At 38.1% G+C, this 26,628-nt stretch overlaps 1 protein-coding gene across 4 annotated transcripts in view; it reads right to left on the bottom strand.

Moving 5' to 3' along the window:
* Nucleotides 1-26,628, bottom strand: part of Lar (tyrosine-protein phosphatase Lar) — a 351,016-nt gene that overhangs the window by 9,510 nt on the left and 314,878 nt on the right. For all 4 annotated transcript variants that reach the window (XM_074177677.1, XM_074177678.1, XM_074177679.1 and 1 more), the window contains 5 exons: nucleotides 23,343-23,482; nucleotides 13,327-13,529; nucleotides 12,912-13,045; nucleotides 7,660-10,095; nucleotides 472-1,043 (listed from right to left, as the gene is read on the bottom strand). In XM_074177677.1, the coding sequence (XP_074033778.1) occupies nucleotides 472-1,043; nucleotides 7,660-10,095; nucleotides 12,912-13,045; nucleotides 13,327-13,529; nucleotides 23,343-23,482 (3,485 nt within the window). The remainder of the gene's footprint in view (nucleotides 1-471; nucleotides 1,044-7,659; nucleotides 10,096-12,911; nucleotides 13,046-13,326; nucleotides 13,530-23,342; nucleotides 23,483-26,628) is intronic.

Here is a 26,628-nt window from a genome sequence, read left to right as displayed (position 1 = left end):
ATTTTTCAATCCATTCTTTCGCTTGCACGGTGTTTTTACCCATTAAAAAACAATGTTTTATCAGAACACGAAACTCGGTTTTTTCCATTTTTTAAACAAACTACAAAACGACTTTACTCTAACCTCGATAACTCAGCTGTTTCTGGTCCGATCGACTTAAAATTTCGACACGTTTCAAGCAAAGGTTAGTACTCTAGAAAGACGTGGTTACTGGTTTACTAAGAGCGCCATCTCTGGGTTAGTCTCGGGACTTATTGATCCATGTAGTAGCTATTTGTTGAGTTTTGTGCCTATTCAATTTCAAAGCATATTGAATGTGCTACATTCTTAAAAAAGGACAGAACATTTCAAAAATTTTGAATCAGAAATGGAGTTTATAGAGCCATGTCTCGCAATAGCTCACGTTGAAATAAAAAAGATGCACTTCAATGGCGGTCCAATCAGTATATGTAAAAAAAAAAAGGTACTCACCCTGCCCATCTCCTTGAGCTTGGTCAACATAACGACGATCGTCGAATTGTGCTCCCACAGCATCCTCCACAAGTCATCCGTAGTGTCCGACATGGGGCCTTGCGTGGCGATATAAGCCTTACGGTACCGATAGCCGTCGATAAAGCTGGCGTTGATATAATCCGACCCTTCGATGTTCCTCAAAGGAGTCAAACAGACTCTAGTGCTCTCAAAAGGCAAGATATGTACCAATCTATTCTTATGCTTATTACAAGGCAAATTTGCCGTAGCAAAACGTGAAGAATCAGTCTTAATGTTACTCAGTTTCTTGAATTCGTGCTCCATGCCCGATACGTTCTCGCCGGGCTCGAGCTGCATCAACTTCTGGATATGTGAGTGTAAGTTTCTAGCCGGTACTTGGGTCTGTCCGCAAATGAACGCCTCTAGCAGAGCGTCGTGGATGAATATGTACTGATCCTCGGTCTGAACCATGTAGTTTCTCTGCGCACGTAAACAGGTTACGTGGCCATATATGTCGACAGTCTTTTCGTGGCGAATCCTTTCCAGCATGGAGTCAATCACAATGAAGCAACCTAGAATCAGACGGCATGAAGAATATCTTGTGGGAAAGTTTGCCCATCCAACCATTATCAATCAATCAATCAAAATATGCTTTAATGTCGAAAAAACTCTTGTTTTGTTGAAAAAGTAGAAGAAACCATATACAGGGTGTTCCTTAAACACATGCTAATATTTAAGGAGGTAATTCTTAGACCCGTTTTAAGAAAAAAACTTCCTATGGACGTATGTCCTAGAAGCCTTAACTTTTGAGATAAAGGGTGGCAAAGTTTTCAAAAATAATCAGTTTTTTAATAATAACTGAGATAATTTTGTAGACATCTTTAGCATATTTGGTACATATTTTCCATGCCTCAAGGCGCATTTTCTGATGTACACAAATTTATATTTTTTCAAACAGTGGCATCCCTACGGGTTTCGCATTGGATATTTTTGGGGAAAAAGTACTACGCCAATGCTTTCTTTTCAAAATGAAATCATTTTTAAAATCCTCATTTATTTTTGAGAAAATTTGATCTCCTGGTATTTCTTTGTCCGACGCGTGATTTTCACTCAAAAAAATAAAAATCGACAGAAAGCAAATTAACAAATTAGATCAATTCTAAAATGAATGAGAATCTGAAAATTGCTTCATAACGCATTATCAATTCCCTAATAACATTTGAAAACATAATCTGCAAAAAAATAAATTTTTCACAAAAACGAGTTTTATTTTATTTTGTGACAGTAAGTCTAAACGAATAGCACAAATTTGTTCATTAGTAATAATACCAAAACTGATTATAAAAATTGTTGGAAGTGGCCACCTGCACTTAGTACGCATGCTTCCGCCCTTCTACGCATGGAATTACGCACCCGTTCAAATATTCCCGGCGTATTTCGTATAGTTTCACACGAGGCAACTATTCGCTCTCTTAAATCTTCTAAAGTATTAACGGGAGTTTTATACACAAGAGTTTTAAGGTGACCCCATAAAAAAAAATCTAAACTGTTGAGATCGGGAGATCTTGCTGGCCATTGCTGAGGTCCTCCGCGACCTATCCAACGATTAGGATAAACTGTATTTAAATGGTTTCGGACAATTACACTGAAATGAGCAGGGGCGCCATCGTGCATGTACCATATTCAATTCCTTAACGCAAGTGGCACATCTTCCAATAACCCAGGTAAGTCTTCTTCGAGAAAGTGTAAATAAGAACGACCATAAAGGCGTCCTGGTAGAAAAAATGGGCCTATTAGATGATCACCTATAATTCCTGCCCATACATTAACCGAAAATTGGTGTTGGAAATGGGTTTCGGTTATTGCATGGGAATTTTCTTCAGCCCACACAGGATTGTTATGGAAATTTTGAATGGCATTCCGAGAAAAATTTGCTTCGTCTGTGAACAAAATTTGTGTCTCAAACTGCGGATTCAGTGCAATACTTTGTAGATACAACTGACTGAAGTTCACACGCTGTGGAAAATCTCTGGGGAGTAATGCCTGCACTCTTGAAATATGGTATGGGTATAACAAAAAATCAACCAAAATACGCCAAACAATTTGATGACAAATATCCAGAGTTCTAGCGATCTTCCTCGTACTCGTCTCAGGATGTCCCTTTCTTGAAACTACCAGTTTCCCCAAGTCAACGATGAATATTTGAAAAGGTTCGGCTATCTGGTAAGGCACGATTAGGATATCTTTCCTGATAAATGCGCCTGGCTTCTGTTGCATTACCATCGGCAAGGCCATATACGTAATGCATTTGCGCCATTTCCGCATTCGTATAATTTACCATATTTACTGATATTCAGAAAAACAGCGGACTACCAAAATGACTTCAATAACACTTCAAAATCAATCAAAACGCGCTGTGACAGTTTTTAACACCAACACCTTACTTTAAACCAACATCAATATTAGCTACTGACGTTTGTACATACAGAGAATTCGTTTTTTATTGCTTTTAATCTTTAAAAGAAATCACATATCGACAAACTCCATATTTCCAAGAGGTGCAGTAAATAAATTCTGCTACACGTCATTTATTCCAGGATAACTAAATTTATGTTTTCAAAAATTATTAAGCGGTGCTGCGTTATGACGTAATTTTAATTGAGAACAGTGCATCTGACAACAAACAAATACCTTTTAGATCCTCAATTATTTTGCAACAAATCTGATCTCTTAGTTTGCTTTCAGTCGATGCACGATACCGCATCAGATTTTTAAGGAATTTATCCTTAAGTAAAGCGATTTTTAATTTTTTGAGCGAAAACCATGCGTCGGACAAAGAAAACCCAGCAAATCAAATGTGCTGAAAAATGTATGGAGATTTTAAAAATAATTTTTAATTCAAGATAAAACAGTGGCGTAGTATTTTTTTCGCCAAAAATATACATTTCAAAACTCGTACGTACGCCACTGGCAGAGAAAATTAAGAAAATTGTACATCAGGAAATGCGCCTTGAGGCATGGAACATATGTACCAAACATGCCAAAGATGTCTACAGAATTATCTCAGTTATTATTAAAAAACTTAATTATTTTTGAAAACTTTGCCACCCTGTATCTCAAAAATTAAGGCGTTTAGGACATACGTCCATAAGACGTTTTTTCCTTAAAATGGGTCTAAGAATTACTTCCTTAAATATTAGCATGTGTTTAAGGAACACCCTGTATAATACACTGGACAAATTTTGTAATGAGAAAGAAATTTCACTGAAGAATATTATATCAGCTGCTACGGATGACACGACGTCAAAAAGGCTTCATTCTAGATGTGCTCGCTGCGAAAAATTTGAGTGAGCGCCTCTCTCAATCACTGCAATATATCATCAAAGTAGTCAATAAAATCCGAAACAGCTCTTGTAATGACAGATTATTTAATCAGCTTTTTGTTGCTAATGATGAAGATTTCAACCGATTGCTATTTCACACGGAAGTGCGTTGGTTATCAAGAGGTTATCAAGATCTATTTGACTCTGTAATAGAGTTCTTGGAAAACAAAGACGAAGAATTGCACGACAACCTCATCACTTAAAGAATGATATTGCATAATTGACAGACCTGTATAAATTATTTAATGAAGTCAATCTCCAACTTCAAGTTGACTACTTTTAATTTGATTAAAATAAAAAATGTCATTGCTGCTTTTGTAGTCAAATTGCTCTTATACAAGAATAATATCGGCAGACGTGAGTTTCGCAATTTCCCTTACTTGTCAGCAGTATCCTTCAACAACGACGACTTGCTCGTTTACTGCCAACATTTGGAGAACCTCCACAGTGATGTCGCAGTACGATTCCAGGACATTTTGAAATTGGAAATACTGGACTGGGTGTTAGATCCTTTTTCAAATACCAACACAGTAGGATCAACCCAGCTGGAAGAAGAACTCATAAAACTGACGAACGAGGAAATCAAAATAAAATTGAAAAATTGATACCAAGAATTTTGGCTACAAAAGGCAATCCCGCAATTGTACCCTGGATTGTGGTCCATCGTTCAACGATTTTTTATAGCATTCCCATCATCGTATTTGTGTGAATGTGGTTTAGTGCTAACGTTGCTAACTAAAAAGAGAAATCGGTTGCAGATTACCGAACGCGGAGACTTACGGCCGTTTTTTAACAAACTTGTTGAAAATCATAAAATTCATCCTTCACAATAGATTAGTTTTAAAACTCAAATTGAAATGTTCGTTTTATTAACATGAATAAAAGTTTTCCTAATATTACAAAATGGTGTTTTACATTACCTTCACCAGAAAGTCTTATTTTCACATGACACACATAATTTATTAAAATAATGACTGCGATTGTGATTCTTGAGATGTAGTAAAGTAAAAAAAAATGGGGGGCGCTGGAAAATAGTCAATTCTAGAAGTGAGCGGTAGACAAAATAAGTTTGAGAACCTCTGGGTCTAGGATCTTTTTCTTGATCCTCTTGGTGAATGTTAATAAAGTCCATTGGGATGGGTTCATGTTAAGCTTTCACCCTTGGTCCATTATAATATTGCTGCATTGGCCTCTATCATATTTGCTCTGGACTAGGATGACTTGAGTCGTCTGATTATGGTCCAGGAGACATAGTAACTCGTCCAATCCAAAGTTCGTAACAGTGTGAATAAGATCTCTTGCTGAGAACAACCTTATGGTGCCTCTAGCTACAGAAGGGTAGGTAGATAGGTAAAATTGAAACCTCTGGTTTAAAATGAATCTAACGAAAACACTATAGCACCGTCTCTCGACGGAAAAACCTTAACCAATTTATCAGTCGCCAACACTTTCCCAGCCAAAAAAGCAGTTTTTGCTTTTTTTGAGCTGATTCCTCTTTTGCAGTCCACTGTTTGGACTTTATTTTTGTTTCGGGCATTCGGTGGTGTATCCAAGTTTCATCTACAGCAGGGGTCTCCAAACTTTGAAGCCTTCGGGCCATAATGATTTTTTCAGTTTGTTCCAAGGGCCAATTTCTGGCATTAGGCGTAATTAAATATTTGGAATTACCGCGTTGGTTCGAGAAAGTTCTGGTTCTAGCTAGTGTATTCCGATCACCTCGAGATGGCAGTAATAATTGCATATAAAAAGGCTAGCGGCGCAACTGCGAGTTAGTCTGCGTAGGAAAGGCGAAGGAAGCGAAACTGTCTATTGTGAAATAAAGTAACACCCGTCAATAAAAGTATTTTGATTTGACTTATTGTTTTTATGTGTGATTTGTTAGTATGGAAAAGAAGCGAAAAATCGACAGTGAATGCAGAACGTTACAAGAAAAATGGAACTTTCAGTACTGAACAAGAGTCTGCAACTCGCGCCTGCTTTAGTGTGGCTCCTGAAATCGAGAAACGTGGCAATCCATTCACCGACGGAGAAATGATAAAAGAATGCTTGATTGCAGTAGCCGAAGAAATATGCCCCGAAAAGGTAAATTTATTTAAAAGTGTCAGTTTGTCAGCAAACACCGTGGCTCGGAGGGTGCAAGACATCGCAGAAAATATATCATCTCAACTGTCTGACAAAAATGGACACCATGAGTGGTTGAGTCAACGGATGTGTCAGATACTGCTCAGGTGTTGATTTTTATTCGCGGAGTAGTTAAAAGCTATGAAGTGTATGAAGAACTTCTTGATATTGATAACTGGGGCAGATATTTTTAAGGGAGTTGAAAATGCCATTAATAAAAAGAACCTTCGATGGAGAAATTTGAAATCTATAACAACTGATGGAGACAAAAATATGTATGGTAAAAATAAAGGAGTGGTTGCACTTGTGTCAAAGGCTGTAGAAAATGATGGTGATTCAAAACCATTAGTCTTACACTGTATCATTCATCAACAGTCCTTGTGCGGAAAATGTTTGGATATGTCTGAGGTTCTAAAACCAGTCATATCAGTTGTTAACTTCATCAGATCCACTGGGCTGAATCACCGACAATTCTGCGAGTTTATTCAACAGATTGGAGCAAATGATTTACCATATCATACTGCTGTACGCTGGCTTAGTTGCGATAAAGTCCTTAAGCGCTTTTTTGAACTTCGAGCAGAGATCGAAATTTTTTTATTTAAATGAGAAGCAGCGCCTTTTTGCCGATTTAGAAAATAGTGAATGGATATGGAAGTTAGCTTTCTATGTCAATATGACAAATCATATGAACGAACTGAATTTGAGATTGCATGGAGAAAATCAGCTTCTCCCTGATTTATACACCAATATCAAATCCTTCAGGCAGAAAATAATACTATTTCAATCGCAATTACGTGAAAAATGTTTCACATATTTTGAAACATGTGAAATATTCAGCCACACTACAGACTGAATTTCCCGTCAATTTTGCAATCGAAACTTTGAGTGCTTTGAAGATAAATTTTGATACTCGTTTTTCAGATTTTGATGTCATTGCAAATGAAATTAAGCTATTTCAAAATCCTGCTGATTCTGACATTGAAACCCTGGCTCCGGAAGCCCAAATGGAAATTATTGATTTACGGTGCAGTGATATGCTCAAGAACAAATATCAAAATTCATCTTTGTTGGAATTTTATAAGAGTCTTCCACTGGAACAATTTGATAACTTGCATAAATTTGCTCGTTGGTTGTTTTCTGTTTTTGGTACTACTTACTTGTGTGAGAAATCGTTTTCCAAGATGAAGTACACAAAGAATGTTTACAGATCTCAATTAACCGATGAGCATCTTAAATCTCTTTTGATAATTAGTACAAGTAAAATTGATCCACAACTACAAAGTATTGTCGGTGGAAAATCACAATTACATAAATCTCATTAGTGTTTTTTTTACTGTGATTCATTTCAATTATTTGTTAGTTATTAATATGCTTAAACTTAGGTGTTTTAGTTAAGTTTTCTTTGTCATCATTTCTGTCGTTAAGTTTTACCTTGCAAGTAAATAAAACCAAGTAATTATCATTCTGTGTTTTCTTCTTCAAGTTATCACAGCAATAGTAACAACAATTAGGTAATAATTGGCTGTCGCGGGCCAGATTGATGACACTGGCGGGCCGGATTTGGCCCGCGGGCCGTAGTTTGGAGACCCCTGATCTACAGCAATTAATCGGCGCCAAAACTTTGATTTATTGCGTCTAAACTACGTCAACTTGACAAAAATGAAATTATTCGTGAAAAACTCACCTGTTCTTCCAACGCCCGCCGAACAATGTACAATGATCGGTCCAGCATCCAAAGGATTCAAGCTGCGCACCCTCTTGAGGAACTGCAAAAACGGCGCGGGATGATCCGGGACTCCGTGGTCCGGCCACGCCGTGAACTGCAACTGCTTCAACTCCCTCTTCTCGGAATAACCCTCCTTCTGGAGCTGGAAAGTCCTTATGCAGTAAGTGGCCAGCTCCTGAACCTCCGAAATCGTAACCGACATGCTGCCGTACGTCTCCGTCCCGCGCGTTGGCCAGTACTGGTCGCACTTTATCCGGGTTCGTTCCTCCAGCTTCGTCATCATCACCAAAGTGTACGACCGCAGCTCCCAGCACATCCGCCAGAAGTCCGCGAAGGTTTCCTGGAGAGGGCCTTGCGTCGCGACGTACGCGTTGTGCTTCCGATACCCGTCGCAGTAGTTGGCGTTGATGTAGTCCGTCCCTAAGATCCCGCCCTCGCTAGGCAGGATCACCCTACTGTGGTCGTAGGCGATGACGTTAGCGTACCGGTTCTTCGGCTTGTTGACATCCATGTTCGAATGATCCCACGTGAACTGCTGACCAGGCTCGATACTCTCGTACTCCTGGGAAAACTTCAAGTTGTCGTTCGCCTTCAACCGCTCTATGTGGTTGGCCAGCTCGGATATGGGAATGGGAGGGTGCGATATCATAGCGGGAGTTTGGAAATTCAACCTCCGCATTTCCACGGGATCGCTGGGAGCGATACTAGCGTTGAGATCAGGCTGAATCAGGGGCCTGGTGACGGCGGTTTGGTCCGGGGTTTTGCAGGGCTGCCTGCGCTTCCTCAAAATGAACAGTATCACGAGAATCACGGAGAGGAGTAGCGCCGCGATGATGGGGCCGATTATCCACAACACTCCGGCTTCCTTCTTCTGAGAGCTAACCTTCACGTCGTTGTCGGATGTCGTGTTAGGGTTGGGTCTTAGTGGCGGATCTCCCGGAGGAACCTCCCGCATGTCCAGAGACAAGAACTCCGAGAAGGGACTGCTCGTGTAGAGATGCTTCTGAGGCGTGTCTACGACGGCCCTGACGAAAATCCTGTAACGCTTCCCGTGCTCCAACTTGTAGTTGACGTACCCGTCGTTGCTCTCCCCGGTCCCCAGGTGATAAGTGTAGGGAATGTTTCTCTGGGGAAACTTGGCCGCGATGTAGGGCAAACCGGGGTTCTCGGGTATCTTATCCACGTTCGAAATCAACTCGTCCGTCAAGAGCTGATCCGGGTTACGCTGCGTCGACATCTTGTTCTCGGGGACGACCACCAGGTAGTAGTGGCTGATGGGCCCGTACTCCTCCGAAGCTTGCGGCAGAATCACGTGGATTTCCTCGCCGTTCACTACCCCGTAGAAGTCCGGTTTGACCATCGGTTGGGGAGCCGCCATCTGAGTAGTCACGGTGATTTTGGTGGGAGGCCTGTAGGAACTGTCTGTCGGGATGGCGCTGACGTTCACGTTGTACGTAGTGAAAGGCGAGAGCTCGTTGATTGTGTGGGATCTCGCGGCGGAGTCCAGCCTGATCTCCACTTTGGGGATGATTTGGGTTTGGGTGATTCCCTGCGAATCGACGAACTCCTTCACCGCGTCGAAGGATATTTTGTATTTGATTGGATTCAGCCTTATGGGCGGGGACCACGACAAGGTCATCGAGTGTGTGGTAACCTCGTGCGCTCTTAAGTTCAGGGGAACGTCCTCCGGCTTGACTTTGACGGTTTCTTTCTCGGACAGCCTTCCGAGGCCATTCTTCATCCTAGCTGCCACGGCTATGGCGTATTGAGCATACTTTTCTAAGTTAACCAGGTCCGCAGATTCGGTCAGTCCTACGGTTTTCTGCTGCCACTCGTCCAAGTCTTCAACAGCTGTCATCGTGTAGAAAATCTTATAACCTATAACCTTCCCTCTGGACGGTACCGGCTCCCACCACACTTCCACACTGGAATCCGAGGTCGCGACCGCTTTAACCGACATGGGGGCTCTTCCTATGTCCCTTTCAGTCTGTATAGTGAACTTCTCGCTGGTTGGCCCTTCTCCTTGACTCGTGAAGGCTCTCACGTGGAAGACGTACTCGGTGTTTTCTTCCAAGTTAACGAACACCGCTTTCGTATGTGACACATTACGGACAGTGTTGCTGTGGTCGGACTTTTTGTGGAACTGGATTTCGTATTTGATTATTTGGCCGTTTCGGTGTTCGCGAAGTGGCGGACTCCAAGAAACGCACACGACGTCGGGTGTTTGGAAATGGTATGTTATGTTGGTCGGGGGGCCGGTAGGTTTACCTTCCGGTGTTGTCATGTATTTTATGGCTTCCTGACCGACTCCGATGTGATTCTGACCGGCGACCCTGAACTCGTAGTCGACTCCTCTTTCCAAATCGTTTATTCTATAACTTGTTACTTGCGTCCCTAAGATAAAATTGGGTTAGTAATATTATAGTACATCCAAAACAAGTATTAGTATCACCGGTTGCTGGGAAACGGGATAAATCTTTTCTTAAAAAAAAAATAATTGTGTTCTTGCCAACGTTTCAAATTTATTAGAAAAATACAGGGGTGAAACCCAAATATCATAAATTTCCATTTGTAGAAAGTTTATCTGATAAACTTAGAATGATACACAGCACCGAAGAAATTGAAGTGGCCATTTCAAATGAAAATACAGTTGAAAAGCATTTTTTTCCCGAAACAAAAAACAAAAATTCCACGAGAAATACAATCCAGTATAGTGTACAAATTGAACTGTGGAATCTATCACAAATGATATGTTGGTCAAACCGGACGGTATCTTAAAACACGAGTTTCAGAACACATGCGAGACTAACAAACTGAATTTAAAAACCCCACAGCTCTCGTTTAACATGAAAAACAATATGGACACATTGTTGATTTTGATCATCCGAATATTCTAGATGTTCAACCATATTTATCCAAAAGACTTTTGAGCAAAATGATACATATCCTCAAATGCGATAGTGTTATAGTATTTCCAATACCAATTGGAACAGCACAGCGAAGGAATTCCCGCCTCGACATAGGCGTCGGCATATTATTTTTCAGTGGTTGTTTTTCAGTTACTTATTCTTACAATCATAGCAATTGATCACCCCATGAAAAAGTTATCCCAACTGATTTTTTCCACCATGGGTAATTATGAAAAACTTCGAAATTTAAGGTAGTTGATTTCCGAGTCGAAAACTCTGAAATACAATGAAAACACAAATAATCACACCGAATTCTCCTCAAACATATATTTACAAAATAATAGAGGCCAACAAAATTGCTAGAAAAATCAAAATTCTTCTTCGCTATATTCGGATGAGGTGGAATCATCATCGGGTTGAATAACGATCGGATTTATGGAACTTTGCACATAATATTTGTTCTCTTCTTTCATAACGTGGACCACACAGTTCTTCCACACATCACTATTACCTACTTCCTTCACCACTCGCCTTATATTGCCAAGCAGTTAGCATTCAAAGTCGGTGACTGATTACATTTCCGCAAGCTTTCTTTTATTGTGGCCCAAACCATTTCAATTGGATTGAACACACAATAGTATGGAGGCAAACGTAAGAGAATGACCACGTGTCCACTTTTCAATCTATTGTTGACAAATTAATTTGCAGGTAGTGGTTCCACTAGTTAATTACCGAAAAATCGATTAGGATAATCATTATTCAACAAACAAAGTCCACATCGGACCAAAAAACTTCAGGTATATAAACAGCTAACCCTTGTCTTTAGATTCAGTATCAATTTGCTACTCCTGAAGATGCTAAACTTGTTAGCGAAACGCGCGTCGAGTGCAAAAATATCAGTTTGGTGTTAGGGTGATTGATCTCTAGAAAAAGTTTTCAAAAATCGGTTTGCAAAACCACTCACTACCTCACCTAACCCCACGAACACACGGCACTGATGAAGAAATATTGTGAAACGGACAAAAAATTAGTATTCAGCCAGTCCAGCTAGCCGAGCCTTCATTCCTCAACTACATTCGATAGCACGTGTACTAACTATCTGGGCGACTGGGGGCCACAGGCCAGAAATGTTTATGACTGTACCAGGGACGCTTTGAACATAGAAGCACTGGTAGTATATACATTTCCCGTTTGCCAGGCAGTGATTATGAACGCCCCTCGTAGCGCTCTTATTTTTATTGCCGTTCCAATTGGGAATGGATAGACTATACCATGACATTGACTGTATACATATAATCGGGTGTAAACCTGTTTGGAATGCAGTTTAAATAAAATCTATCTATCTATCTATTTCAGAATTCATTTCCGACTGTCAATGAACAGTGTACTGTGTATAACCTACTTTCAGTGTAGCTTGTTTTGAAAATGTCTTCAAAGTGTTTTATTGTTTTATTATTTCAACATTGTTCTGTTTTTGACTTATCAATCCAATGTTAATCGGTGTATGATCGATAAATGTCTACCTATCTAAAGTCTATCCAAATCCAAGATAGAGTAAAACAAAACAAAACCGAAGCGTGATGTTCACGTGATCGCCCAGTGTCAGATGGAAAGGGCAGCGTTCATTGGTGAATTCGCCTTCTTGGTGAAGAGTTCGGTACCAGCACAGGGTTGTAATCAGTCGTTTGCGTGTTTGTGTGGCGAGCGTTATAGTATATTGTTTAAAATTGTTTTCCAAGATGTCCAGTACAGACACTACTGATGAAGAGACAAATTCATCCAGTTGAATAATTTTGATTAATATTCCTTTTGATTTTACATAAAATAAAAATTATCAATAAAGAAATAATTACGTCTCTTTTCATATAATGCTTGAGTGCGCTGTGAAAAATCCAATGAAAATATTTTTATATTACACATATCATCTGCATTTTTGCATCTGCAAAACTTGCGCATTTCACTCGTTATTATAAAAAAGTTTTCCTAAGTATGATATAGCATTTGCGATCAACAAGACGTTGGTTCTGAATACGACCCTGGCCAATTCTTGGGATTTTCAATATCACGTGCGTAGGGCATGTCAATGTTTACATCCACTCTATCTTGGATTTGAATTTGCTTTATCTATCTCTCATTTGTTTGTTGAACAAGGAACACCCAGTGTATTTCTATTTCCAGCTAGTTTCAAAACACCCCGTACAAGTATTTTCCACTCTGCCACTCTCACTATGAAGAACATGCTACCTACATTTTTGTTAGGTTATGAAAAGAGGTGTGTCGGTATTAAGATGTGAATATTACCTTTGAGAGGAACGTCCTTCAGTAACTGGTCCTTCACTCCATACCTCAAACGATAACCCTTGAGTTCCCCGTATGTCTGAGAAGGTCTCGACCACTCCAATTCAATTGTTATTATTGGTTCTCGTTCAATGACCCTAAAAAAACGTAACATTTCGATTCGACTTTCTTATTAGTCAGTGGACTATACTTGAACACTGGTAGTAAACAAATCTAAAGAAATCAACTTTAAACGTTCGGATATAATCCAACGTCCTTCGTGGTATTAGCCAGGGGAGTAGCTGTTTTCTGGTAGGCGTCAGTCCATTCAACCTACTGTGTACGTATATCCGAGACTAGCTTGAACGTTTAGAGGTTATTTCTTTAGATTTATTTCGAATCGATGTTCAGTTGGACCTTTGCTTCGTTGGATGCTCACTTTAAATTTAACGAGGGTCTATTAGGAACACCCCCCGGTGTTCTAACATTAACAGGCGCGCTCCTATCTCCATCTCCTTTTCTGGTAAGGGCCGCAACTTGTACAGAATACAGGGTATCAGGTTGTAGACTCGAAACATTGAGTTCCAAAAGCGAGTCGCCGAGAATGTCGTATTTCATGGGTTCGTTGAAGAAGCTCTTGCCCTGCAAATACAGACTATCGTGATAAACATTTCATCAACTACATTTCTGAATAATTTTATTTGATTCATTTATGAAAGGAAATATAATGATCTACCAAAATACATATAAAAAAAAAATCTATTTAATAACACCTCAATTTATAGTACACTTACTCCCTTTCCCTTTCCACACCTTCCCTATACCTTACACAAAATTCTATTATTTTCAATAGCAATAAGTTATTTATTCAACCACCTTCCCATTAATTTAAGGCGAATATATATTGAAGAGAAATTCAGAAAGAAAGTAAAAGAATTCCTTGCTGGGAGGCCTATTATAGTGTGGAAGAATTCTACCAAGGCTCTATAGAATAATTGGCATGTAGCTTTGTGTAAACAAGTTATTGAAACCAACACGAAATGGCTATCAATATCGAAATGGCTATCAATATCGAAATGGCCAATAAGATGTTCAGATCTTGAGTAATAAAGCATATTTTGATTGGTTTGAAATTAAAAAACAACAACAACAAAAATTAATTGGCGCTCCGGGGTAACTCGATTGATTCCAGTGACACATTTGCTTTTTCAGCTGCAGGAAAATCCGGAAAAACCTGCAGCACCACATCATCTGAAGATCTTGATCTGCCGATGTCCTCTCTTTCATAAAACAAAATGTAGGGTATCTCCAGAGGCTCCAATAAATTCAATACATCGCCAGAACACTTAGTAACACGACTATCGTCAAACTTAAAACCAATCCGTTTCGCCTTTGACCAATACGTAATAAAATAATGATAAAAAACTTTTAATAAAACAAGCTTTCATTTAATTGCCCTAAAAAGATCATAATAAAATTTTAAATCACATTAACCACCTTCATTTATGGCTTTACAGAATTGAAATTATAATCTCTACATATTCAGTCAGATAAAATTTAAATCAAGAAACATTCTGACAGATCAACTAGGTACTGCAATAAATTTCAAACCCGATAAATCCTATGTGTGCAAATTAAAAAAGAACACTTTGAAGGTACCCAATTAATAAACTAAACACACATACAATTTCAATTTCACTCAGAAATGCCACAATTTTTAAACACCAAATTACACAAGTCATGGTATGCCTCTTGTATCTGTTGGTCACATTGCATGATGGACCCTCTTACTCTGGGAACTTAAAGGGTGGTACATAATATTTTTTTACAATGCAAATAAATATGAGTTCTAACAACCTACCACACCATTTAATGTCTTCTTTTCAGAGTCGGCAAGTAGGTATTTAAAGGTAAAAGCTCGATTTTTTTTAGAAATATATTTTTTATTGAAGCCAACCCTGGATGTGGCATCTATTTCATGGTGGGCCTACCAACTGTCCATCATAAGCGAATGCGAATACAAAATTTCGTGTACCTACTATTTACCGCTGAGAAGATCTCTCGCACGGAGCCGATCCTGGCAGCAGCATCAGTTCACGTTTATGATTAACATGCATTGTCATCGGTTCTGGACCAGCATGCAAAATTTCAGGTCAATCGGATACCGGAAAGTGGGTCAAATCAAACTTGCAAGATTTGTTAACATATACAGGCTGATTCACGGTGGATGGCACATTAGACGTTTCTGGTGAACCAGACAACGGATCACTTTGAAAATTTAATGGAGGGCATATTCGGACATTCTCTAGCCAACTAAAATATTTTCGACAATGCGGTGTTGCCGCTTCTATTAGAAAGCAGTAGCAACTTTGATTTTTCAAACGGAACACTCTGTATATAATATTATTTTTGGAATCTCCAACAATTGCCCGACAACTTTTCTTGATATTTCCCTATACCTATCTGTTACCGTTTTCGAAATAAAAATAAATTTCAATTTTTTTCTTCGAAAATCATGACTTCTAAAAATGCCGATATCATTTAGTTAAGAAGTACTATGATATCGAAATTTGGTTTGGAGTTAGGTGATACTTGGACACTTCCCACACGTCAGCCTAATCTCCGTTACTTCAATACAGGGTGGTAAAAAAATACAGTTTTTTCGTTTGCTTGAAAAAGTTGCTGAAATTTGATTATTTTAAATGGAACACCCTGTATATTATTGAAAATTCGGAAAGCTGCTGAAATTTGCTTTCTTTCTATGTATATCATACCTATACCTAACTAGTCAAGTTTCGGACTTATGAACATTTATTTGTGAAAATGTCCCTTCAGAATGGTATTTCCATTCGGTATTTGGTAAGCAGGCCATGATTACTATTTGACAGTAGCGTTGTGACATTCTCCTAATAATATCGACATTTTCGTCACTTCAGAAGTTGCAAATACCTTCAAAACGATGGAACAAAACTATTCAAACGAAGTTCTTATGAATTTGTTTATTATTTTTGGACAGTGTGACAAAATCATCGGCAGAACATGTAGAAAGTTCAATGAAATGTATCCGAATCTACCGCCAATGAACCTCAAGAAATTTATACGAATTCAGAACAATTTCAATGCATTTGGAACAACTTTAAAAGCACCAAGAAACTTGCCTCGACCCGTAACTATCGAAGACAACCAGATTTATGTCTTAGCATATTTTCACGCATTTCCCGAGTCATCGATAAGAAGTGCTGAAGAAGATTTGGGTATAAAATATTCATCGGTTCAAAGAATCTTGCGAAGACATAAAATGCATGATTATAAATTCACCAAAATTCAAGCAATGAAGCCTCAAGATCCTCAACAGAGAGTAGAATTTTGTGAAATGTTGTTGACACGCATTCAAGAAGATCCGCTTTTTTTAAATAAAATTATTTGGACTGTTGAATCGAAATTTTCGAGAGAAGGGATTTTCAATAGAAAAAATCGTCATTATTGGTCCAGTGAAAATCCTCACGTCACAAAAGAAGCCGGATTTCAAGAAAAATTTAGTTTTAATGTCTTCTGCATGTTGATGGACAACAAATTGAGGTACGTGATATACGAGGAGTCATTAACATCCAGAAGCTACCTGAATATTTTGGAGAATACTGTAGACAGTTTCGTGGATAATCTGCCACTCGAAGATTATCGAAACTGTTGGTACCAACTAGACGGAGCTCCTGCACATTGCACAAGAGAAGTGAGCGCAGAACTGGATAGACTATTTGACGATCGGTGGATGAGGCGCTTGGGACCATGGAATTGGCCAGCGAGATCACCCGATCTTAATCCATTAGATTTTTATTTGTGGGGAATGTTTAAAGAAATAGTTTACAAAATACCCGTGCGTTCGAGAGATGAATTGTTAGAAAGGATTGCCCAAACATTTGAAGATTTGGATCCCAATGAAATCAGATCTGCCACCACGAAAGCAGTCAACACCCGCATTTTAAAGTGCTTGGAAGTGAACGGCCAGCGATTCGAACATATTTTGAAATATTCCACATGATTGTTTTACTTTTTTATAATTATTCATATCAATATTTCCAATTTCAAGTTTCTTGGTCCTTTTTTAAAGTTTATCCAAACATATTGAAATTGTTCTGAATTCGTATAAATTTCTTGAGGTTCATTGGCGGTAGATTCGGATACATTTCATTGAACTTTCTACATGTTCTGCTGATAATTTTGTCACACTGTCCAAAAATAATAAACAAATTCATAAGAACTGAATAGTTTTGTTCCATCGTTTTGAAGGTATTTGCAACTTCTGAAGTGACGAAAATGTCGATATTATTAGGAGAATGTCACAACGCTACTGTCAAATAGTAATCATGGCCTGCTTACCAAATACCGAATGGAAATACCATTCTGAAGGGACATTTTCACAAATAAATGTTCATAAGTCCGAAACTTGACTAGTTAGGTATAGGTATGATATACATAGAAAGAAAGCAAATTTCAGCAGCTTTCCGAATTTTCAATAATATACAGGGTGTTCCATTTAAAATAATCAAATTTCAGCAACTTTTTCAAGCAAACGAAAAAAACTGTATTTTTTTACCACCCTGTATTGAAGTAACGGAGATTAGGCTGACGTGTGGGAAGTGCCCAAGTATCACCTAACTCCAAACCAAATTTCGATATCATAGTACTTCTTAACTAAAAGATATCGGCATTTTTAGAAGTCATGATTTTCAAAGAAAAAAATTGAAATTAATTTTTATTTCGAAAACGGTAACAGATAGGTATAGGGAAATATCAAGAAAAGTTGTCAGGCAATTGTTGGAGATTCCAAAAATGATATTATATACTGAGTGTTCCATTTGAAAAATCAAAGTTGCTACTGCTTTCTAATAGAAGCGGCAACACCGCATTGTCGAAAATATTTTAGTTGGCTAGAGAATGTCCGAATATGCCCTCCATTAAATTTTCAAAGTGATCCGTTGTCTGGTTCACCAGAAACGTCTAATGTGCCATCCACCGTGAATCAGCCTGTATACAAGTCAAGTTAAATAAAAGATTTTAATAATGACCAGATTCAAAGCCAGAACCACAGTGAACAATGACTGCATGAAGATTATCATAGTGGTCTGCTAGATTGAAGTGTTCATCTATTCCTTCTTAAGAGTTTGGTGCTTCTGTCAAAGGTTGAGTCATGTTTGATGATCATCAGTGTTATTATTAGATTGACTGGTGCCTCCGCTATACTTGTTTTCTTATAACAGTCAGTTAGTTTGGCGCATGTTTGGCAATACAGCTTTGCACGGACTGGTTTTGCAACCTGGCCAGTTTATTGGTCCATTGTTTCCAATCCATTTTCTTGGGAATATTGTGTATTATAGGGAGGAGCGCCGTCCTGTTGAAAATGTTGTATTTCATGGCGGATATTTAGCGGCAATTCCTCTAAGTAGCCATCGAATTCAATGAATAGAAAATGAAGATATATTTCACTATTAAAATGATCATCGTAAAGGAAAGGGCCAAGAGCTATTTATATGTCTTAACCACTTCGCAAATCGTACTCTCCTTCCGTAATCCCTTTCATTGAGGTGATGAACTTTGCGTATCCTGCAGCATTTATTTGTTTTTTCAAAATAGTTCTGGTGGATTTTACAGAAATCGCCATTTCGTGGGTAATTTCTCGTAAAAAACAATCTTGATTAGCATAATTATGCAACAATCGAATTTTGACCAAAAACGTGATATTTTCGTTACTTCCAGGATAACGGCAATACAAAAATTTCCAAATCGAAAAAGTACGAATTTTCATTGTGTTAAGGTATCTACAAGTCGAATTTATTGTGTTTTCTGAATTATATTTTGAAGAAATTGAAACAATTTACAAAAGAAGTAACGACAGGACCGCAATTTAATATTGTTGTCACTGATGATGGTAGTTCTTTCAAATGAGACGTTAAAAATATCAAATTTGATATACCCTTTTTGTTTTCCCCGTATAATTCGAGAAGGGCGAGAGTCCCCGTAAATTTTCTTCGACCATTGTAACGTTCCCGATGAGAGTTACCTCCTTTATCATTTAATCGTCTTCGTATCTGTTACGGTTTAGAATATAGCAATGTTACTACATGATAAAAGAAACATCCTGTATATTATATTGAGCCAAAGAGGATTTGGATATCTCCCCCACTGAATACTGCTGATTTATCTGTTTGTTTTTATCTAAAATGTCTTGGATGTTTCTTTTTTTCACTACCCATCGACCTCTTTGTGGTTCCTATGTAAACTCTGGAAACATGGAAGAGGCAAACTGAAACAGTTATTGCAGAATCATTTAGTTCACCCTGGAGATGGAAAAAGACGAAGGAATAGCTTTCTTGAAGTACTGGCAGTAGCGGAACAAGCGCTCAGTAAGGGAAACCCATCAAATCATCTTCGGAGGAATTGAGTTGTTAGCATCAGCCGAGAGATATCAAAGTCGATAGAAATTTTAGCCAGAATGAAGATAGCAACAGCCCAGGCCCCTCTACCCTCATCATTTTCTACTGAGTCTCCCACCAACTTGTTCAGAATATAAATATAACTTTTGATTGAGGACACAACAGTCCGCTTTTAACATCCGAAATGGATGCTCCTCTGAAGAAACTAGCCATGCGTGCTAGCAAAACGTTAGGAAGAAATTCCGCTTCAAGACGGTCCTAAAAAAACCCGACAGCTAGCTTATTCAAATGTGTTCTCGATTAGATATTATATTCCTATTCTGCACAAGGTGGTTGGGGCGAAGCGACGACGTAGTAGATAATGACGGTGGTCGGAGCACCTGAGAGGGGGGCCGTGGTGCTATCTTCTTTCTGGTTAGAATTGGGTTCCATATTGGGTTGAACTTTGGTGGTTCTTCCTTCCTATTAAAATGCTCTGTCTGATTATATCGCCTCCCGTACTAACCGACCATAATATCCTTTTCTGGTGCTAGTATCTCAACTCATCCAAAAAGGATTTGATGGTCTTCCTTACTAAGTGCTTGTTTCGCTATTACCAATACTCGTCCTTATTGAGATGTTCACGATAGCTATTCTCCAGGGTGGATTGAATGACGTTCCACTTATTCAGGTAGTTTCTTCCACGTTTCCAGAGTATACAGGGTTTCCCTGGACTTCCTCTTTTCCTCTCGGGAATGTATAGATGGGGTCAAAATATCACCAGTACTTCATATAACTTTTTTTCCTAAAAGTCTTCGTAACCAAGTTACGGGCCCTCGAAGTTACAAAATGAAAAATGTTTTTCTTTGATAACTTTTCAAATGAATATTCAAAATCATCCAAATTTTGGTAATTGACTAAACAAATGAATTCCGTCGATGAGCTTTCATGCAGGAGTCAGTTGTTTTGCTACAAAGTCAGGAACGGACTACCCCCGATGGTCCACACCCCAAAACTTTGAAATGACAGATATTTTTCAATATTTTTCAACAAAATAAGGTTACTTGGACAATTTTATGAATAAAAGTACTCGTGTGGAAAGTCGATCGGAGCAACGAGTCTTGATAAAAATGTAGTTTCACTCGACGACATCAAACCCGCTCGTCCACCATTATTTGAAATGAATAATTATCAAAGCAGAAATAATAATGATAACGTTAATTCAACAACATTTATCCTGAGATGTCTACCATTATTCGAAAATATTAGTTTTTAAGGAAAATGGAAATGATAGGTAAAATGTTCATAACGAATTTTTATAATGCAAACACGTTTAACTAACGAAACTCAAGAGCCTCAAGAGCAAACAGAAATGAAAAATCCGCTACAGAAACTGCTCGATATGACCACCTTCTCTCTCTATACATTTTCTTAGTCTGCGAAGACACCCTCTCTTTACTTGAAATAGCATGCCAGGGTCGTTTCGTATGGCTTCACAATGTAATGTTATTCTATTCAACAATGCATCTCTTGTGTGAATAGGTGTAGCGTAAACAAGGCTTTTTAGATGCCCCCACAGAAAGAAATCCAATGGATTTAAATCCGGAGACCGCGATGGCCATGAATATGGCCCATCTCTACCAATCCATCTATTGTGGAAAATATGGTTCAGATGGTCACGCACAATCAAACTAAAATGAGGAGGAGCGCCATCATGCATAAACTACATATCTCTTCGGGTTTGCAATGGAACATGTTCCAAAAGTCCATTCAAATCGTTCTGAATGAACTCCAAATAACGTTCTCCATTCAATCGGTCCTGTAGAACGAATGGTCCTATAAGATGGTTTCCTATGATACCAGCCCAAACATTCACGTTGAATTTCCGTTGGTGTTTGGTTTGCAATATCCCATGGGGATTTTCTTCGGCCCATATATAGAGATTATGAGAGTTGATAACTCCATCTCTACTGAAACCTGCTTCATCAGTGAATAAAACTCGATTAATAAAAGTCATATCCTCTCTTTGCCTATCCATGAACCAATTGGCATATTCCAGTCGTGCTGGAAAATCTTGAGGTGTCATGGCATGTACCTTCTGGATGTGAAATGGGTGGAGCAGTTGTTCCCTAATTATTCTATGAATAGTGGACTTGGATGTATGGAACTGTTCTGATAGATTTCTGATGCTCATTGAAGGATCATCAGCGACGGCTTCCAAAATATTTTCCTCCAATACAACGGTTACAGTCCTAGGAGCGCCCTCACCACCTCGTTTTGGCAAAACTGTACCTACAATAATATCGAAATAAAACAACGTGCTCAAATTAATTATCAATTATTACATACCTGTCTCCCTCAAGCTGCGATCGACACGCTCGAATGTTTCTCTTGACGGTACCGTTCGATTGGGAAAATGCTCGGAATACAGACGACGAGCTTCTGCAGCATTACAAAATGCTCGTCCATAAAATACATGCATATCTGCATATTCATTGAATGTAAACTGTTCGGCCATATCAAAAAAATTCAAAATATCCTATAGAATATTGACAATACAATGATAGTTATATGACAACGCACCACTCAACAAAACAAAATCGCATTCCAGTTTCTCATTTTTTATCAAAACTTTCTAAAAGGTTTTTTTGTCAACATCTGTGAAAGAAATGGAACATAATTATTCCCTGGATATTTTTCACCTGATCATGTGCAGCCGTTTTTGTAGTTCATTCGTTTGCTTTTTATTAGTATAGTAAATATTTTTTCCGATGTGCGTTTTTTCAGCTAAATTTAGATTCGTGTTAAAGAATTTCTCCCCTAAAATTATAATTATCAGTGAAACTCCTCAACAGTTTAGCTGTGAAGAAGAATTTGAAACATTCGAATGTTGAGTTTCATGAGATTCAGATAACTGATCAACACGAAACGTGATTATTCCACACGTATTATGTACATACAAAATATGGAATGAATTCGATATTTCATGGTAGAGTATCTTGTTAGTTTAAAAATACCACGAATCTACAGAACTTGATATTTCTTTTGAAAAAATATCTGCTATCACAATTGTGACTTAAACTTCCATATAGGTACTGTACTTTTTGTTTACGACTTCATTTTAGCATACTTTGTATTATTCCTGTTATAAATGTTGTTGAATTAACGTTATCATTATTATTTCTGCTTTGATAATTATTCATTTCAAATAATGGTGGACGAGCGGGTTTGATGTCGTCGAGTAGAACTACATTTTTATCAAGACTCGTTGCTCCGATCGACTTTCCACACGAGTACTTTTATTCATAAAATTGTCCAAGTAACCTTATTTTGTTGAAAAATATTGAAAAATATCTGTCATTTCAAAGTTTTGGGGTGTGGACCATCGGGGGTAGTCCGTTCCTGACTTTGTAGCAAAACAACTGACTCCTGCATGAAAGCTCATCGACGGAATTCATTTGTTTAGTCAATTACCAAAATTTGGATGATTTTGAATATTCACTTGAAAAGTTATCAAAGAAAAACATTTTTCATTTTGTAACTTCGAGGGCCCGTAACTTGGTTACGAAAACTTTTAGGAAAAAAAGTTATATGAAGTACTGGTGATATTTTGACCCCATCTATACATTCCCGAGAGGAAAAGAGGAAGTCCAGGGACACCCTGTATATAGGAATTACAAAGAATCGTCAGAGGAATTTCAGATTGAGACAAACAGACAAGTCAGCAGCAGCAGCACATGCAATTAGCAAGGAAGATTATCAAATTCTGTTTGGCGAAGTTTAGTTACTAGCCCCAGCCGAAGGAACATTAGATATTTCCAATAGGAAAGAAAAAATGCTAAATAAAATTCGACCCAAAATGGAATCCAATCTCCGCCAGAACGAAGATTGCACACAGCATAGATCTCCATACCACCGTCAAAACTTACTGTAGATCTAAGACCAACATACAAACATGATTATCAAACTCTATTTTGGACTGTACAGTTAATTGTAAAGACAATCTAGTTGTGCGACAAAGGCAAAGAACAAAAAATGTACTAACCTCTTCTTTCGTTTCCTGCACATGGACATGATAACCAAGAATAATTCCGTTACGATCCCTGGCTAGCGGGGGTTTCCAATTGACCTTGATTGTCGTAGAATTTATAGGAGTCACTTTAACGTCTTGCGGATCTCCAGGTACTGTACCAAGAGAAAAACAAAATCAATGAATGGTACTGCTGTATAATTGTTTCATGCAAGCACATCACACGTTTGTTCAATTTTTTAATTGTGTTTTTGTAAAAAACCAATGGAAAACCTGAAACATTTGAATACCAACACACGAAAAATCGTCATATAGTTACCTCATCCCTCTTTGAAAACAGGAAAAGGACAATTTAGTAAAACCTAGGTAAAAAAATCTAGCTACTGGTTCACCACAAAAATATGTACTTCCACAGCTGCTTTATCAATAAAACTCGTTGACAAATGAGCATTCCAATTTCCATAATGTGATGACAGTAATGTTCATTTACCAAAAAAGCACAAAACCGTCTAAGAAAATGCCTATAAGTACTACTACCACAAAACAAAGACAAAATAGTACTCACTTCGTACAACTGAAGGACCATGTACAGCAAACATATTAGAGAAAAATTGTTGATGTAATAATTGCTATTGCTGACAAAATTCAAAAATATACTCCACTACAAAAATGCTTGGAGGTTCAAAAATATTTTCAAAAAAAAAAACTCACACACATGTACTGATTCAAAATCGTAAAATTTGAGGATAAAAACAAAAAAATCTTTGTCTGGTAATAAAAAATAAATACCGCTTATATTCCTTACCAAGAAAATTATAGTCATCGGATTTATAAGCCACAATTGAAGTTGAAATGCATTTTCATTATTGAATTTGAGGTTATGATGTGCGTTTTGAAAAATAATATAATTTTTCACATAAGAGGTGGATGTTATATTCAACATTTTATGGAAAACTCACTTCTGAACTGATGTATTGATTCCCGAGACAATTCAGTTATTATGAGCACGTACGCGATTGATCAGAAAACATGCACAATATCATATTATACAGTGCGTTTCTTTAATGTCCCCCCCCCTTTCATTTTTTTGAACGGATCAACTCAAAAAATTGAAATTTGGGTTAATGAAATGAATGCATGATGAAATTGACAGATGAAACTTTCAAGATGGCGTGACACATCTTTTTGGAACTCCTGACAAATGCTTCACAACCCTAGAATATAATGTCAATATCTTCAGCTACTACAAAATGGCGGAACTTTCAATAATTGCCTGAATAAATTGGACATTTAACTACATAATATGAGGTGATAAGCTTGAGGTCAGTTCAGAAGATGCTCGAAATGGTTGCCTTGAACTTCTTATCACATGAACAGCATATCCGATATTTCACGCCGAACATTTTCGAGCACAGTAACGTTAATATGTCTATCAATATTTATTATTCTCTGCCGTATATCCAATATTGAAGCAGGTTCAGTTTCATACACCTTTTGCTTCAAATAGCCTCATAAAAAAAGTTCATAGGTGTCAAATCTGGCGAGCAGGCTGGCCATTCTGTAGGACCTCGACGGCCAATCCAACGACCGGGAAAAGTAGTATACAAATAGTTTCTTACTTATCTGGAGTAATGTGGTGGTGCTCCATCTTGTTGGAATACAATATCCATATCGAATTCATTAGGATTCGCTTCGACGATTTCAGTGATGAGAGGGTCAACAGTAGTTTCCAGCATATTCAAATACAGTTCCCCTGTTGAATTCTGGTCAATAAATAGAGGTCCTACAATATGGTTTTCCAATATTCCTGCCCAAACGTTAATTTTTTCTGCATATTGGGTATGTGTTTCCCGGAAAACGTGAGGGTTGGTGTCACTCCAATAGCGGCTATTTTGTCTGTGAACATTGCCGTTAAAAAAAAATGCATTCGTCACATAAACAAATATTGTGGAGATAGGTAGGATGCCTTGCAATGGTTTCCATCATGATTTTGCAGAATTCTGTTCTTCGCTCAGGGTCATCTTCAGGGTCATCTTAATTTTGTATGGATAATACCTTTTCCTCTTCAAAAGTATCCACACAGTAGAGGGAGACACCTCACAAACATTCGCGACGGAATAAGTAGACTGTTCAGGATTTACTACCATCTCACTAATTATAATCGTAAACTACATTTTTCTTATTAGGGTCTCGTGTAGGCCAGTTCATTTTTTTATAGTGAGATTTTCTATCCCGACTGTCCCACAGACACAAAAAACAACAGTACTTGGTGAACCCTAATTGCATTCCTAGGAGTATAGCAATGACTTTCAGATCACCACAGATGTGCCACTTGTGTTGTTCATATTTGATTGATTGGAGAAGTGTTTTCATATTTATATACGTTTCCTTCATGTGAACTGCATGACCTATAGGAATAGAGGGTACCTGATTTCCATTATGCAGAAGTACAGCTTTTAAGCTTAGTTTTGAAGAGTCTATAAACAGTCTCCATTCAGATGGAGTGTGATCCAAATTCAAGCAGTCCATCAAACCATTAACATCAGAACAAACTACGAGGTTTTCTTTTTTCTCAAAAAAAGGAAGCAAATCTTTTTGACGCTGTCTGTACTGAGATATTTTCACATCATGTTTTAGAAGATTCCACTGTTGTAGTCTTGACCCTAACAGCTCAGCCTTTTCCTTAGACAAGCGAAGATCTCTTATAAGGTCACTCAACTCTGCTTGACTAATTCTGTGCGGATCACTAGACCTATCGCTTACCTCAAAATCAGGGTCATAGGATGTAGAAGGATGGGTTGCTCCTTCTAAACAGTCTTCATCACCTTCCTCTAAAATTTCATAGTTTTGGGGTGGAGAAAGGACTGGCAAATTGTCTGTGTGTGGTACAGGCCGAAGAGCAGATGGGAGATTAGGGTATTTAACCGTTCCTCTTTTCTTCATAGATAAACCTTGCTTAATGGGAGGAGTTAAGCAGAAATAACAGTCGTCTGTATGATTGGTAGGCTCACGCCAAACCATAGGTACTGCAAATGCCATTGCCCGGTTTTTATTTTTCAGCCACTCTCGCAATATGACGGAACAAGAATTACAACATATATGAGGAGCCCATGATTTATCTTGGTCCCCAACTTTCACACCAAAATAATGTTCATAGGCTGTCTTAACGATAGGTGTCATTTTACGTTTCTGAGCCTTAAATGTTATTTCACCACATATATAGCAAAAGCTATCGACAGAATTCACACACTTTCGAGGCATTTCAGATCAGCACTTAAATTAATTTAAAAATCAACTTCAC

Source organism: Leptinotarsa decemlineata, unplaced genomic scaffold, assembly GCF_025532065.1.
Source record: "Leptinotarsa decemlineata unplaced genomic scaffold, Ldec_3_MD MMD2_tig00003192_RagTag_RagTag, whole genome shotgun sequence".
Taxonomy (NCBI): Eukaryota; Metazoa; Arthropoda; class Insecta; order Coleoptera; family Chrysomelidae; genus Leptinotarsa; species Leptinotarsa decemlineata.
This window is presented reverse-complemented; position numbering and strand designations above follow the sequence as displayed.